Source organism: Eulemur rufifrons, chromosome 19 (genome assembly GCF_041146395.1).
Source record: "Eulemur rufifrons isolate Redbay chromosome 19, OSU_ERuf_1, whole genome shotgun sequence".
NCBI classification, from domain to species: domain Eukaryota; kingdom Metazoa; phylum Chordata; class Mammalia; order Primates; family Lemuridae; genus Eulemur; species Eulemur rufifrons.
In genome coordinates this window covers 33463658-33479863 of record NC_091001.1, presented here as the reverse complement: position 1 = coordinate 33479863, position 16206 = coordinate 33463658, and the positions used below count along the sequence as shown (strand labels likewise).

The window sequence follows — 16206 nt, the reverse complement described above, 5'->3', positions numbered from 1 at the left end:
TTGGTTTTTTGAAAAGATAAACAAAATTGACACATCCTTAGCCAAAGAAAAAAAGAAAGAAGACCCCTAAAAATAAAATCAGAAATGAAAAAAGAGGCATTGCAACTGATACTACAGAAACACAAGGGATCATCAAAGACTACTAGGAGCAACTATATACTAATAAACTGAAAAACCTACAAGAAACAGATAGATTCCTAGACACATTCAACCTACTAATATTGAACCAGGAAGAAATCCAAAACCCAAATAAACCAATAACAAGTAATGAGATAGAAGCAATAATAAGAAGTCTCCCATCAAAGAAAAGCCCAGGACCCAGTGGCTTCACTGCTGAATTCTACCAAGTATTCAAAAAAGAACTAACACAAATCCTACTTAAACTATTCCAACAAATCAAAGACGACAAATACTCCCAAACTCATTCTACAAGGCCTGTGTCATCCTGATACTAAAACCAGACAAAGACACAAAAAAGAAAACTATAGGCCAATATCACTGATGAACATAGATGCAATAATCCTCAACAAAATACTAGCAAACCAAATTCAACAACACAAGAAAAAGATTATTCATCATGATCAAGTGGGATTCATCCCAGGTATGCAAGGGTGGTTCAACATATGCAAATCCATCAATGTGATACATCATACCAACAGAACGAGGAACAAAACCACATCATCATTTCAATTGATCCTGGAGAAGCATTTGATAAAATTCAATATCCCTTCATGATAAAAACTCTCAAAAACTGGGTATAGAAAGAACTTACATCAACATGATAAAAACCACATATGACAGACCCACAGCAAGTATCACACTGAATGGGGAAAAACTTAAAGCCTTTTCTCTAAGATCTGGAACAAGAAAAGGTTGCCCACTTTCACCACTGTTATTCAACATAGTACTGGAAGTAGTAGCTAAAGCAATCAGACAAGAAAAAGAAATAAAGGGCATCCAAATTGGAAAGGAAGAAGTCAAATTATCCTTGTTTGTAAATAATATGATCTTATTTTATATAGAGAGAATCCTAAAGACTCCACAAAAAAACTGTTAGAACTGATAAACAAATTCGATAAAGTTGCAGGATACAAAATCAGTATACAAAAATTAGTAGCATTTCTATATGCTAACAGTAAACAATCTGAAAAAGAAACCAAGAAAGCAATACCATTTACAATAGCTACAAATAAAATAAAATACCTAGCAATAAACTTAACCAAAGAAGTGAAAGTTCTCTGTAATGAAAACTATAAAACATTGAGGAAAGAAATAGAAGAGGATACAAAAAATGGAAAGATATTCCATGCTCATGGATTGGAAGAATCAATATTGTTAAAATGTCCACACTGTCCAAAGCAATCTATAGATTCAATGCAATCCCCATCAAAACACCAACGACATTCTTCACAGAAATAGAAAAAGTAATCCTAAAATTTATATGGAGACACAAAAGACCCAGAATGGCCAAAGCCATCCTGAGCAAAAAGAACAAAACAGGAGGAATGACACTACCTGACTTCAAATTATACTGCAGAGCTGTAGTAATCAAAGCAGCATAGTACTGGCATAAAAATAGACACATAGACCAATAGAACAGAATAGAGAACCCAGAAATAAATCTACACATCTCTAGTGAACTTATCTTCAACAGAGATGCCAAGAATGTACAGTGGGGAAAGAACAGTCTCTTCAATAAATGGTGCTGGGAAAAGTGGACATCCATACACAGAAGAATAAAACTAGACCCTTATCTTCCACCATCTACAAAAATCAAATCAAAGTGGATTAAAGACTTAAATCTAAGACCTGAAACTCTGAAACTACTAGAAGAAAACATTGGGGAAACACTTGAGGACATTGGTCTGGTCAAGAACTTCTTGAATAATACCCCAAAGCACAGGCAACTAAAGCAAAATTGGACAAATGGGATCACATCAAGCTAAAAAGCTTCTGCACAGCAAAGGGTACAATCAACAAAGTGAAGAGGCAACCCATAGAATGGGAGAAAATATTTGCAAAATATCCATCTGACAAGGGATTAACAACTAGAATAAATAAGGAGTTCCAACAACTCAAAAGGAAAAAAATCAAATAATCTGATTAAAAAATGGGCAAAGGAGCTGAACAGACATTTCTCAAAAGAAGACATACAAATGGCCAATAGGTATATGAAAAAATGTTCAACATCATTAGTCTTCAGAGAAATGCAAATCAAAACTACAATGAGATATCATCTCACCCCAATTAAAATAACTTTTATCAAATAGACAGGCAATAATGAATGCTGGCGAGGATGTGGAGACAGGGGAACCCTCTTACACTGTTGGTGGGAATATAAATTAGTACAACCACCATGGGGAACAGTGTAGAGCTTCCTCAAAAAACTGAAAATAGAAGAACTACCATATGACCCCAAAATCCCATGGCTGGGTACATATCCAAAGGAGGGGAATTCAGTACATTGAAAAGATATCTGTACTGCCATGTTTGCAGCACTATTCACAGTGGGCAAGGTTTGGAATCAACCTAGGAGTCCATCAATGAATAAATGAATAAAGAAATTGTGGAACATATACACAATGCAATATTATATGGCCACAAAAAGTAGTGAAATCCTGCCATTTGCAACAACCTGAATGGAACTGGAGAACGAAAAACGTTAGGTTAAGTGAGAGAAGCCAAGCACAGACAAATCTTGCATGTTCTAACTCATGTGTGGGAGCTAAATATTAAAAACAATTGATCCCATAAATAATAAATTACTGAGTAGAATGATGGTTACCAGAGGCTGAACGGAAGCAGGGAGTGGGGAATAATGTGGGGCTGGTTAATAGGTGCAAAAATATAGTCTGATAGATAAAATGAACAATATTTGGTAGTACAACAAAGTGACTATAGTCAACAATAAATTAGGATACACTTTAAAATAAATAAAAGAGTAGAATTGGAATGTTCCTAACCCAAAGAAATGATAAATGCCTGAGGTGGTGGATTCCCCAATTATCCTGATTTGATTAATTCACCTTGTATGCCTGTATCAAAATATCACATGTACCCTATAAAGATATATAACTATTATGTACCCATAATAATTAAAGGGAAAAAAAGAAAAAATATTTTAAACTTTTTCATTATTATTTTATCTGTTATGGTGATCTCTGATGTTACTATTGTAATTGTTTCAGGGGACCACAAACAGTACCCAGATAAGATGGCAAACTTAATTGATAAACGTTGTATGTGTTCTGACTGCTCCACCAACTGGCCCATCTCTCCCCTCTTCTTGGGCCTTGCCATTGCCAGAGACACAACAATATTGAAATTAGGCCAATTAATAACCCTACAATGGCCTCTAAGTGTTCAAATGAAAGGAGGAGTTGCATATCTCAGTTTAAATCAAAAGCTAGAACTGATTAAGCTTAGTGAGGAAGGCATGTGGAAAGCTGAGATAGGCCAAAGACTAGGGATCTTATGACACAGTTAGCCAAGCTGTGATTGCAAAGGAAAACTTGACGGAAATTTAAAGTACTACTGCGGTGAACACGTGAATGGTAAGAAAGTGAAACCGCCTTATTGCTGATACGGAGAAAGTTTTAGTGGTCTGGATAGAAGATCAAACCAGCCACAACATTGCCTAAGCCAAAGTTGAATCTAGAGCAAGGCCCTAACTCTCTTCAGTTCTGTGAAAGCGAGGGAGGTGAGGAAACTGCAGAAGAGAAGTTTGAAGCTGGCAGAGGTTGGTTTATGAGGTTTCAGGGAAGAAGCCGTCTCCACAACATAAAACTGCAAGATGAAGCAGCAAGTGCTGATGGAGAAGCTGCAACAAGTTATCCAGAAGATCTAGTTAGGATAATTGATGAAGGTGACTATGCTAAACAATAGATATTTGTTTCATCTGCAACCTATGTAGATGAAATAGCCTGATGTTAGAAGATGACACATCCAGGAATTTCGCAGCTAATGAGGAAAAGTCAATGTCTGGCTTCAAAGCTTCAAAGGCCAGGCTTAGTCTCTTGTTAGGGGCTAATAATGCAGCTGCTGACTTTAAGTTGAAGCCACTGCTCATTTACCATTCTGATATTTCCAGGGCCCTGCAGAATTATGCTAAATCCGCTCTGCCTGTGCTCTATAAATGGAACAACAAAGCCTGGATGACAGCACATCTGTTTATAGCATGGTTTACTGAATATTTTAAGCCACTGTTGAGACCTACTCCTCAGGAAAAAAGATTCATTTCAAAATATTACCACTCGTTGACCATGCACCTGGTCACCTACGACCTGTGATGGAGATTCATAAGGAGATATGTTGTTTTCATACCTGCTAACACAGCATTCATTCTGCAGCCCATGGATCAAGGAATATTAATAATTTAAACTTTCAACTCCTCTTACTTAAGAAGTACATTTTGTAAGGCTATACCTGCCACAGATATCGATTCCTCTGATGGATCTGGGCAAAGTAAATTGAAAGCCTTCTGGAAAGGATTCACCACTCTAGATGCCATTAAAAACATTTGTGATTTATTGGAGGAGGTCAAAATATGAACATTAATGATTGGGAAAAAGTTGGTTCTGACCCTCATGGATGACGGGGAGGGATTCAAAACTTCAGTGGAGGAAGGAACTGCAGATGTGGGGGAAATAGCAAGAGAACTAGAATTAGACGTGGAGCCTGAAGATGTGACAGAATTGCTGCAATCTCGTGATAAAACTTGAATGGATGAGGGGTTGCTTCTTATGGATGAGCAAAGAAAGTGATTTCTTGAAATGGAATCTACTCCTGGTGAAGATGCTGTGACCACCGTGGAAATGACAACAAAAGATTTAGAATATTACACAAACCTAGTTGATAAAGCAGGGGCAGTGTTTAAAAGGATTGACTACAATTTTGAAAGAAGTTCTACTGTGGGCAAAATGCCATAAAACAGCATCACATGCTACAGAGAAATCTCTCATGAAAGGAAGAATTAATCAATGCAGCAAACTTCATTGTTGTCTTATTTCAAGCAATGGCCACAGCCACCCCAACCTTCCTCAACCACCACCCTGATCTGTCAGCACCAGCAACATCAAGGCAAGACCCTCAACAAGCAAAGAGATTACAACTTGCTGACGGCTCAGATGATCATTAGCAATTCTTAGCAATAAATTATTTTAAATTAAGGTATGTACATTGGGTTTTTGTGGATGTAATGCTATTGCACACTTAATAGACTATAGTACAGTATAGTGTAAACATAACTTTTATATACACGGTGTCCCCAAAGTCACCATTTTCCTTTGTATGGAGACTACAAAGGAAAAATTTTGTAATAAACATTTTGTAAATAAAGGTACATTTAGCTACGATTTCCCATTTTCCCTATGTATGGTGACTTTTGGGACACCCTGTGTTACACAACTGGAAAACTAAAAATTTTGTGTGACTCACTTTATTGCAATATTCCCTGTATTGGTGTAGTCTGGAACCAAACCCACATCTCTTTGAGATGTGCCTGTACCCGGAGGGCTTGTGGAAGCACAGATTGCTGGGTCTTACCCCGGGAGTTCTGATGTGAGGCCCAGAATTTGCATTTCTCCAGGTGAGGCGAATGCCACCAGCCCCCACAGGCAGGTGTCTCAGACGCTCAGTGTGGGAAGGACACCAGCCCCCAAGCTGGCCTCACAGCCACGCCATCCCAAGGCCTTCTATCCATGCTCCCAGCACTGGGTTCTGCCTGGTGGGACCCCGTCTCAACCAGGAGGCTGCCTGTAGGATCCTGGGAATTCAGAAGACCCCGGGAGGACTAAGTGGTTTCTGCTGGCCAGGCTGGGCCAGCCCATGTTGTTGGCACTCAGAGAAGGGACAGAGGCAGCAGTGCTCAGGGGACCAGCCACTCTGGGGCCACGGCCACAATCCCCAGAGGCTCCCACACTATCCTCTGAGTGTCTGTGCCCACTGCCAGCCCTTCTGGGGGACTTACCGTGCAGACCTGACAGCACCCTTGCTGTCCTGTCTCCCCCAGGCGGGGGTGCTCCGGGGCAGGCTCTGCGTGCACGACCCTCACCAGCTGCGGCACCTGGCTGTCACCTGGGGACATCCTCTGAGTGGAAGAGTCAATGAGTGGGCACACATCTCCCCAGCCTGAACTGGCATGGCCCAAGCAAGGGGCAGAACAGAGGCAGGACTTCTTACGGGAGGAATGGGAAAGAATCTTTTACTTATTTTAGAAAAAACCTGATTAAGCCGTCATCTAGAGGAGAAAGGGTGTTAAATTAGTGAAGGCTCTGAAATACTTTGATTCACTCCGTGATCAGAGTGGAGGGAACCTGCCAACAAGCAGCGGCACATGGAGATCATGCTACAGAAATAAGCTGGTAATGCGGTGAGCAAAGGCTGTGCTCAGACGTTTCCACCAGGCTGCGCGTGAAAGCAGACAGTTGTGAGGCCCAGCCGAGTCGGCCCAGCCACAGCCTGGCCGGTCAGTGCACGGGCCCAGGCGTTGGGAGCCTGCGAACCCTGACTCCGTGCCTGGAGCACCCCTGCAGGGGCTGCTGCTGCCTGGAGGAGGCCACGCCTGTTCCTCCACCACCTGCCCACAGGAGGTGCCTTTTTCTAGCTGGCATGAAAGCCCCGTCCAGCCTATGGGGGGATGAAGAGGGCTCTCTGAGCCTTAAATCTACCATTGCCTTAAACAAGGTATTTTAGTGCCCACCTGGGAGAATCTGCAGAGGTCACATCTAAGCTTGGAGGGCGCCCTGCTGGCCTCGATGCGTTGTGGAACCCACCCGGAGTGTAGCGTGGAGGCCCGGGTCAGGCTGCCAAGGCATTTGGGAGCAAATGGAAAGTGAGAGTTGGGCCCGAGGACGAGAGCCCTGTGCCCCACAGGTGCCCCGTGAGGACCTGCTAGCCGCCCTGAGCTCCAGAGGTGCCGTCCACCCCAGCCAAGAGACCAGGGGTGTTGGTGGGAAAGTGGGGTAACGGGAAGAACGGTGGCTGCCGCTCTGAGCCTGGAAGCTAGTGGCGCAGGGGCCCGGCTGCTCTCTTTGGTGTGGCCCGTCCGGGCTTTCTCTGGAGTCCCCAGAAGGGGAAAGCAGATGCAGATGACAACTGCCCCCACCGGCCAGTGCCCCGCCCAGATCAAGCCGTGTGCCAGCTGGGCAGGCATGGAAACGCATGGAAACAGACCCGGCAGATCCATCTGCTTTTGGTTTCCCCTCTGAGGCACCCAAAGGAAAAAGTTGGCAGGGAAAGAGCTTTCAAGGTGGCGTCAGGCTTGTCTACATCGTGGTCCCCCCGGCAGCCCACAGCTAACTTGGAATGTTGAGACCAGAGGAAGGATTGCTCACTGGACAGGACGAACTGAAGGATGAAAAAGCCCAAGTGCCCTGGTGCCCTGGTGCAAGTTGGTGCAGCACCTCCCTACAGAGTGGGCCACACCGGGCCTGCGCCCAGAGTGAGGGCCGGGTGTCCCCTGACCCCAGAACCCATCCTCACCTGGGCCATGCCTTGGCAGGGCCTGCAGCATCTAACGGTGCCCCGGCTGTGTCCCTGGGCCATGCTGACAGGTCCTGGAGCTGCAGGCCCGGCCCTGCCTCTGAATATGCATGAACGCGGACAGATGGTCCATCTTTTGCAGCCTTCATTCTGCAGCTGTGAAACCTCAGGGTTGTTGTGGAGTTTGGGGGAGACATGTGAGTGTCTGGCACGTGGCACAGTTGGTTTCCTGTCCTCCTGTCTCACGTGGTAGCAGTCACCTGCGGCAGGAGCACAACTCTGCACTACTGTCCTGGGGCCACCCCAGGCAGCAGCACCTTATAAATAAGGGCACAGGAAGGTTATGGAGCTGATGACAATGCTTTGAGAAAGAAGAGCATGTCGTCCCTTGGGGTGATGGCATCTGGAAAGGACGTGTCTCCCCTGCTCAGCATTGGCACAGAGGGGGTCTGTATCACTGGGCATCTAATAAAATACCTGAAACTCCCTACTCCTAAGAATTTAGACTTACTATGTGCATAAAATCCACATCCATCTCTGTTGCAAACCTAAGGCTGCTGTCTCTCAGCAGCTCTGAGCGGAAGGCTGTGAGGGCTGTGGGCCGGGCTGGCAGCCTGCTCCGGGCGGTGTGGCTGGCACACGCAGCTCAAGTTGGACAGAGTGGGCAGCGGATGCCTGGCCAAGTTCACCTTTTGGTTTTCCATTTTCCTGCCTTTACTATTTCCTTAGGAATCATGTGTTTATTTAAAACAAAAATGGAAATTTGAAAGAATCCTTTTCTGCCTGATAGGTCTTAAGATGACTTGAGGCCTCCAATATAAAGAATCTTCATTTTTATGTTGACAGGAAGGATGGAAACTCCCCTTTTATGCTGAGAAGTAAGCACAAAGTCCTTGTCCCATTAAATGCCATAGGATCCTAAAATATTGAGTAAAAGATCATTTGCAATTATTTGATGGCTTCTTCCCCAGGATCACGAACGTGACTGTTCAACAATTCAGGTGGCTGTGTGGGACTTATCACAGCTGCTTACCTCGCTTTATTTTTAAAGTCTGGCGTGTGAGTCCCCAGCTGGGGAAGCTAGAGGCCAAGTGATGCCACTTACCCAGCCCAGGTGTGGGCAGGTGTCTTTGAGGCTGCAAATCTCTGTCCTCTCTGGACAGCTTGTGTTCAGCAGGTGGCTTGGGGGTGGGTCCCTCCTTCTCTGGGAAGCAGCACCACGATTCATAGCACTGTATTCCCATGTGTGTGCACACGCTCACCACACACACAGCCACCACACACACCCATCACACACACCCATCGCACACACCACACACCACACACAACACGCTTTCTCCCTCAGCGGTCTTAGCCTCAATACCAGGGCCCCTATTTAATCTTTCTTTCAACAAGTATTTGCTGAGAATCCACCATGTGGCAGACACTGTTCCAGGTCCTGGGGAGAGAGCAGTGAGCAAACAGATAACCCCCGTTGCCCTTGTGGAGCACACGGTGTGCGGGGAGCACTCCGGAGAGAGGGTGCATGCGTGCGTGCAGAGGTCCTGACGCAGGAGCCAGTCCATGCATTCGGGGCACATTGGAGGGAAGCCTGCCTGTGTGGCCCACACTCGCCCCGGGAGGTGGCCGGGACCAGTCAGTGGCCAGAGCCTTGCTATGGAGAAGCTCTGCCCCAAGGGAGCAGCCCCATACCAACGTGGCCGGAACTCAGGTACACGAGAGCAGGAGGAGGGACTTTAGCCTCCCTACATTTGCCTTCCGGGGGCCGCCTGCCTTGGGATCTCTGTGCGTGGAGGAGCCACTTGAAAAGCGACCTCTCAATAAGGCAGAGCTCCAGCGAAGCCACCTGAGGGTCTTGGCAGAGGAGAGGACCCCCATGGATCACGGAGGGGAGTAGCCTGCCCGGGCTGTGCCAGGACAGGGTGATGGTGGGGAAGAGTCCAACAGGAGGAGGAAGCAGGGCAAGGACCGGCCCTGCCCGGGCAGGGACTGCAACCCAGCGCCAGCCGGGGAGGCATCGGCAGAAGTACAGGCTGTGCCCAGCTCCACCTGGGCAGTGGGCACAGGACAAGAGTGAGGGCAGAGTCCAGGCCTGGCCTGGGGACCCACCCCCGGGAGCTGTATGGCAGGTCTGACCCCACCTGGCACTCTGCACATGGCCAGAAGATCAGAGCGTTCCCAGGCATGGACAGAGCGAGGTGAACTGCAGCAGGATTTATGCTTCAGCTATATTTCCTCGAGAGCAGGCGCACAACTTCATGGATCATTTTCATCAGTTCACAAGCCTCCCACGGATCCCAACTCTGCTGTTTCCTCTCCTTTTCTGCCTTCCTTGGCCTGGGAAGAACCCTGTGGAAACCACACCCCCAGCCAGCTCCCCCCTGGCCAGCTCCCGGTGCACTCCACGGGCACACATGCCTTCAGCATGTAAGCTCAGCTTCACCTGCCCCTTCCATGTGTAGTGTTTCCTCCGTGGCCGTCAAAGAGCTCCTGAGAGTCAGAAAATGTGGAAACAGAGTCATACCTGGGTCCTCTTTAGATCACCTGGACAATAGCATTGAAAATGTGAATCTTTGTGCCCAGGAGGAGTGAGGGAGGGGTCCTCTCCTGGTGGCTTTGTTTATCCTCCCTGAAACCCAGAGTCACTCCTAATTGTCAGTGTTTACCTTTTCAAACAGGAAAGAAGGAAAGGTGCAGGACCCCTACAGGAAGGCAGTGGGGGGGGGGGCCTATAAACCAAGGAAGTAAACAACCCCCCACCCCAGGAAAAGCAGAGAGCCTCCCTGCGTAGGGCTATGGGAAGGGGCAGCAGATTTTACTTCCAAGCCAAGAAATTTCTTGTCTCTATAAGACTCTCATTCTGTTCTACAATATTCCTCACTGGGCCTCTTTTCTTTCTGCTTGAACCCTGGTGAGCCGCATCCTGTTTCTGTTTTCACCTGCTAGGAAGGCCCCTCCCAGGGTCGGGAGGGTGCTCCGAGGGTGTCTGTGAGCCCCCAGCCCCCAGAGCCCTGCCGTTGTGCACCAGCCCCTGGGAGCCCGCTGCCCTGGACGGGGCAACATGCGCACCAGCGTATTGACGCAAGATCCACCGACGACACTTCTTTACAATTCCTCTTTGGTCCTTTACTGAACTGAGGCCCCCATCATCTCTCCTGGCTGAATCTGGTGGGCATGTAAAATTATCCGATTAGTTCTCTCCCTGGACCAACCTTCCCCAAATCCCAAAAGTAGCAGAGCACTTTTGCAAGTGCTTACGAGTCCTTGTAAGTGCCAGGTATGCGGATACTGTGAGGTATTTTACAAGAGTGGCTTTCACCGCTAAGTTTGTTTCCTCATCTGCAAATAAGGCTTAAGGGAAAAGTAGAAGTCAAATAATTAGTCATGGTACAAATACTGCAAGGAAGTGTGCAACCAAGAATCCCCTGACTAGACCACCTTTCCTTTTAAAAGGATCTCCAATGTGTCTTCCAGCCCAGACTGGTTGGGTAAGCCAGGCAGGAAAACCAGGCCAGGCTGGATTAAAGGAGGAAACCCAGCCCAGGACTGTGTTAGCTGACTTCGGTTTTCCCTAGGATTTCCTCTTGCTCGAAGCATCAGACTTTAGACAGTGTGAAAAATAGAAAGAAATTATGAGGTCCAAACACCTGGCCCCCAGGATGCTGTTCTAAGGGTCCTCAATGGTCTTGGAGCCACTTTGCCTGACTGTGCTGCCATCCTGTCTGTCCCATGGGCAGCTGGGGTCCTCGCAGGGCTGTGGGGTGCGGGCTCCGTCCCTCCCCTGCTGGGCAGCTCCCTAGTGCCGGGACTTACAGGGCCCGGGAGCACCCTCCCTGCTGCAGAGTAAGCCCAGGGGTGGGGGCATGTAAGTCTCGGTAAACTGTAGAGCCCCCGCCCCAGCAACTCTTTTTAGGTAGGATTCATCCTAAGATGAGCTCCCGTGTGCCCTGGGTGATGCTGGCCAGCACTGCACTCCCAGGGGGCATCTGCTCACTGGGCTCATCCTCTGCCCACAGGTACCTGGCACTCTATGCCTACAAGCCCCAGAAGAGTGACGAGCTGGAGCTGCACAAGGGCGAGATGTACCGGGTCCTCGAGAAGTGTCAGGACGGCTGGTTCAAGGGGGCGTCCCTGAGGACCGGGGCCTCTGGGGTATTCCCTGGAAACTACGTGACGCCCGTCTCCAGGTGAGGGTGGCAGCCTGGGCCAGGAGGGAGTGAGGCCCTGCATTCCTCTAATGCTGTTGCCGCTGCTGGAAGCCACCCTGTGGGCTGGGTCACCTGGAAACACCCAGTCCAGAAGGCTGCGAGGCCACCAGTGCTGCAGGGCTTGGCCCCCATGGGCTCAGAGTGTCCCTGAGACACAGATTCACCTTCCCAGCTGGCCTGCGTGGCTTTCCCTCAGTAGACACCGGCCACCCCGGGGAGAACAGGGACAGGAATAGAGGGGACAGGAAAGTCGCCAGAGAGTGCGATCTCAAGAGTGCATGTGTGCTTGTGTGTGAGGACAGTGTATGTGCACAGGTATATACGAAGTGTGCAGTGTGTGTGCCATGTGCACACACATATGTGTAGTGTGTGCATGTATGTATAGCATTAGCACAGCATGCATACGTGTACAGTGTATACATGTATGTACAGCATGAGTACAGCATGCATGCATGTATAGTGTGTACAGTGTTTTCATGTGTATATAGTATGAGTACAGTGTATGTGTATGCAGTGCACGTGTGTCACAGCTAGATGTGTTATATGTAAAACACACACATATATGCAAAGGAAAAATGGCACGTTCTCAAAAGTTAACGATTGTCATTGAGTGGTAGCATTATAGGTAATTATTTTTTCTTCTTTGTGCTTTCCAGCATTTAATAAATTCTTTGTTGTATTACTTTTATAAAATAGAAAACATAATTTTAAAGATTCACTAAAAAGATAATGGGAATTGTGTGAGAATATTGCATTGTTGTGAGGGTCCACTGCCTGGTTTTATTCAGTTAGCCTCACTCGCAGAAGCCCCTCGCGGGCACAGTCCCGTGTTGACACTGCAGGACATGCGGAGAAACAGAAGGAACGGCCCTTGGGTTTCCCTGTCTTTGGAGCAAGGCTGCCATGGAAAAAATTGAATAACGCATCGTTCTTGCGCCGATTGCTAGACAGGCTCGTGCTTTCAGAGTTGTTTCGCGTGGTCTTCAGCCAGTACCTCTGGTCAGGGGCCCAGTAGGGCCCGGGGGGGCGGGGGGGGAGTCGGCCCGAGGCCCAGAAGGTCTGCAGGCGCAAGGAGGAAGATGCGCAGAGCCTTCGCTCAGGGACCCTCAGCAGGAGAAGCTCCAGCAGCAAACGCAGAGGCTTCAGGAAAGCCCCGACCTCCAGCCCAGCCGCCTTCGCAGAGGGGGCTGCCCACGGCTCTCCGGCCCCCTCACGGGTGTGGGTGTCTGGCCCAGCGTGCACAGCCCCGAGGGTGACGGCTACTCTGGACTCCTCAGCTGGTGTTTACGGACTGGCTCTTTCAGCCTGCGACTGGCCTGGACTTGTCCTTAACATCATCAGACAGCTGTTCCTGGAATGGGCAGATCACTCCTGCAGGTTAGGGGTCTCCCTGCCCAGCTGGCGCCCTCCAGGAAGATGCAGCATGAGGTGGTGGATGTCCACATTCCCCAGGCTTGCCTGTCCTGCCTGGGGACATCACCTGTCACAGGTCTTCTCTTGTGTTCGGAGGATAGGTTCTTCCTCACAGCAGCAGCAGTTTCTGTCCCCTGATTCTTCCCTTACTATCACCTGCGCATGTCCTCAGACCTTCAGAAACGTAAAGCCTGCAGCTTCCTCGTGTCGCACTCGGGACCCTCCACCGCCTGACTGCTGCCCGTTCCTGAGGTGCACAGGGCGGCGGCGTGACAGGGGTTTGCTCAGGCTGCCTTCCCACCTCCTCCTGCCGAGTGAAGTCCCACATAGCCTTCGAGAGCCGCGTCCTAAGTGCACCTGCCATAATATGTGCAGCTTGCCCGGCCACCCGTTCCCCGTGCCGTGGTCAGGACGGATGACTCTGTGTGCCGCGTTGTTCCGTGTGGGCTGTCCTGCTTGTTAGGGTCCCTTACAGGTGTGTGGAGTCCCTACTCACCTGGCAGACCCTGGGCCACAGTTGCCATCTCCTGCTTTGTAGCCCTGGCTCTTCACATACCTTTTGGATATACTGGGTGCTCAATACATGCAGGTTGAATAAATAAATGAGATCTGGTCATTCTGGTCAAAGTTCCTCCGCAAGCCCTGTCTTCCCCATGGCAGGGACTGTGTTACGCAGGAGTCTCCAGGTAACGAAACAGGAGCTCTCCGGGTGGCCGAGCCCCTGGCTGCACCTCTGCGCGTAACCTCGTCAGTGGCTCACCCTCCTTCGAGCCCTCTCCATCTTCAGCCAGGTGTGTTTTCAGAAGAAGCTCAGAGCCAAGGAGAACCATTAAGCAAAAGCCTCTCCCATCTAGCCCTGGTGACTGCACTGACTGTCCTCACCTCGGAGAAGGAATTCTCAGGTGCCCCCAGTCGGAGTTCGGAGGCCCAGGCTCCTCCCTCGGACCCACAGCTCACCATGGAACAGGAGGGCTGGGCTGTCTTTACATGTAAGTGGAGGACAGCAGCCGCCCACAGCTCTGCCATCTGGACTCGTCCTCCTCTGATCCTAGCTGTTGTCAGGAGGCTTTCCAAGGCACCCAGCAGAGAAGCGGTGCCTAGGTGCCTACTCAGGGTGCTGGGCAGACCTGGATCCCACAGCCGCGTGCACTCAGGTCATTCTGGAACGCTCTGTAGTGCTGGTGGGCGCAGGTGGGCAGTAGTCTGGTACTTAGACTGGACTTGGCAGCTGTACAACCTCGGAGGACATTCCGAGTTCATTTCTGAACAAGGTGGGGGGGCCGGAGCGCGTGGCCGTTAACGGTGAGACTGTGCACGGACAGGCACGTCTTCGCCCACCTGCTGGCAGAGCAGAGGGAGAGGGATTTCTGCTGTCACTAGAGGCAGATGTGCGTCTGCATCTGTTGTCCTCACACTCGTCACTGTTACCTTGCAAATCCGTGACCTATAATTTGTGAGCCCACTTTATTTTTTAAAATGATCTTCTTATGTGAAAGTGAGCTCCACCAATGGGATTTAAGAATCCATGATCTGGCCTGCTGCATTTCAGCGCAGCTCTGAGGGCTGAGGAAGATGGTGTTGTCCCTGTCCCTTGGCTGGCGAGTCTTTTCCTAGGGGGCCCTTCTCCCCCCAGCTGCCGTGCAGGAGCCTCAGCCGGTGCTGCAGGGGCTCCTCCCCAGTGGAGGCCACAGGGAGGTGGTGGGACCTGGGCTGGGAGGGGTGCGGGCAGTGCCTGTTTGTGCCACCTGTGGCTTCTGCTGGCTTATGAATTGAGATCCTGAAGGGACAAGAACAGGAATCGACTCAGCTCTTGGACAAGTGGGAGACATTCCCATCCCCCTGCACCTGAGCCCACAGAAGCACCCAAGCCCCCAAACCCTGCCGTACCCGACATCCCGGGGAGTTAGTGCAGATGCACGTAGAGGGAAGGGGGAAGCCCCGTGTCCAAAGTTGCTGTGTTCCTCCTGTTTCATCTGGAAATTTTGGGGCGAAAGGGCATCTATTTCTGGTATGAAGCTACAAGCTCCCTGGCGCCCCTCAGGAGGTCATACTCAGTGTGCCACAGACACAGGTGGCAGCCGTGCCAGGAGGGAGCCAATGTCCTTGCCATCATTTCCCAGCCACATGCCGGTTGTGTCAAAGCCTCATGGGACGTGACTGAGTCATCTTCTCTTTCTGGATGTGTTTGGAGACACACAGCTGTTTGTTATCAGGAATTAAGGTAGTAGTATCTCTGGTACACAGTGTTTGATTGGTTGGGATCATTCCTCTTCTTCTTAGGGCTCTTTTGCTATTTCTTGAATATTTTGCATTGAGAGTTAGCCCCAGGAAGGTTTCATAGGGAGCCCTTGTGCCCAGCTGCAAGGATTGGCTTTCGTGTCTCAGAGCCAGTAGGTAAGAGCCTTTGCCAGTGGCCCGTGTGGCCACATGGTGTGACTACATCTGAGCCCTCTCAACAGACCTGATTCTGCTTTATTTCCTAGGGTTCCTGTAGGAGGAGCTGGGCCATCCCGGAATAACGTGGTTGGAGGGTCTCCACTGGCCAAAGGGATAACCACAACCATGCACCCAGGAGGTGGGAGTCTCAGCAGCCCGGCCACTGCCACCAGGCCCGCCCTGCCCATCACCACACCCCCGGCCCACGCCCAGCACCCAGCCTCGCCCCCGACGGGCAGCTGTCTGCGGCACGTGGCCCAGCCGGCAGCCAGCCAAGCACGGAGCACCATCCCAACAGGTACGTACACAGACTTGCGAGGGCCTCCCCTGCCGGGACATCGACAAGGGGCTTTCTGGGACACAAGTCATGAGATCCATGCTGGCCCAGGATCCAGCATTCCACAGTGGGGCGAGTGGTATTTGCTTATCATAACCATGAACCTCTGCTGATCTCCAGGAAGTTTGCTTGATTTATCATATTGCCCTATCCTGGCAGCTGAAATAGATTAGAGAGTTTACAAATATTTACACGTTTCATTGTGGCAAGTGGACCACGTGGACTAATGAGATTGACTGTGGTGCCTTTGCATGCCTCCCCCATGAGCGACTGTGGCCACATGGGCCTCACGTCTGCCGGGCACTGCAGGGCCCCCAGCCAGGCAGCATC

General features: G+C 49.6%; 1 protein-coding gene across 1 annotated transcript in view; it reads left to right on the top strand.

Moving 5' to 3' along the window:
* Window positions 1–16206, top strand: part of SH3RF3 (SH3 domain containing ring finger 3) — a 305736-nt gene that overhangs the window by 236825 nt on the left and 52705 nt on the right. Inside the window, exons 6-7 of the mRNA XM_069494498.1 lie at window positions 11499–11669; window positions 15587–15837. Coding sequence (XP_069350599.1) covers window positions 11499–11669; window positions 15587–15837 — 422 coding nt within the window. The remainder of the gene's footprint in view (window positions 1–11498; window positions 11670–15586; window positions 15838–16206) is intronic.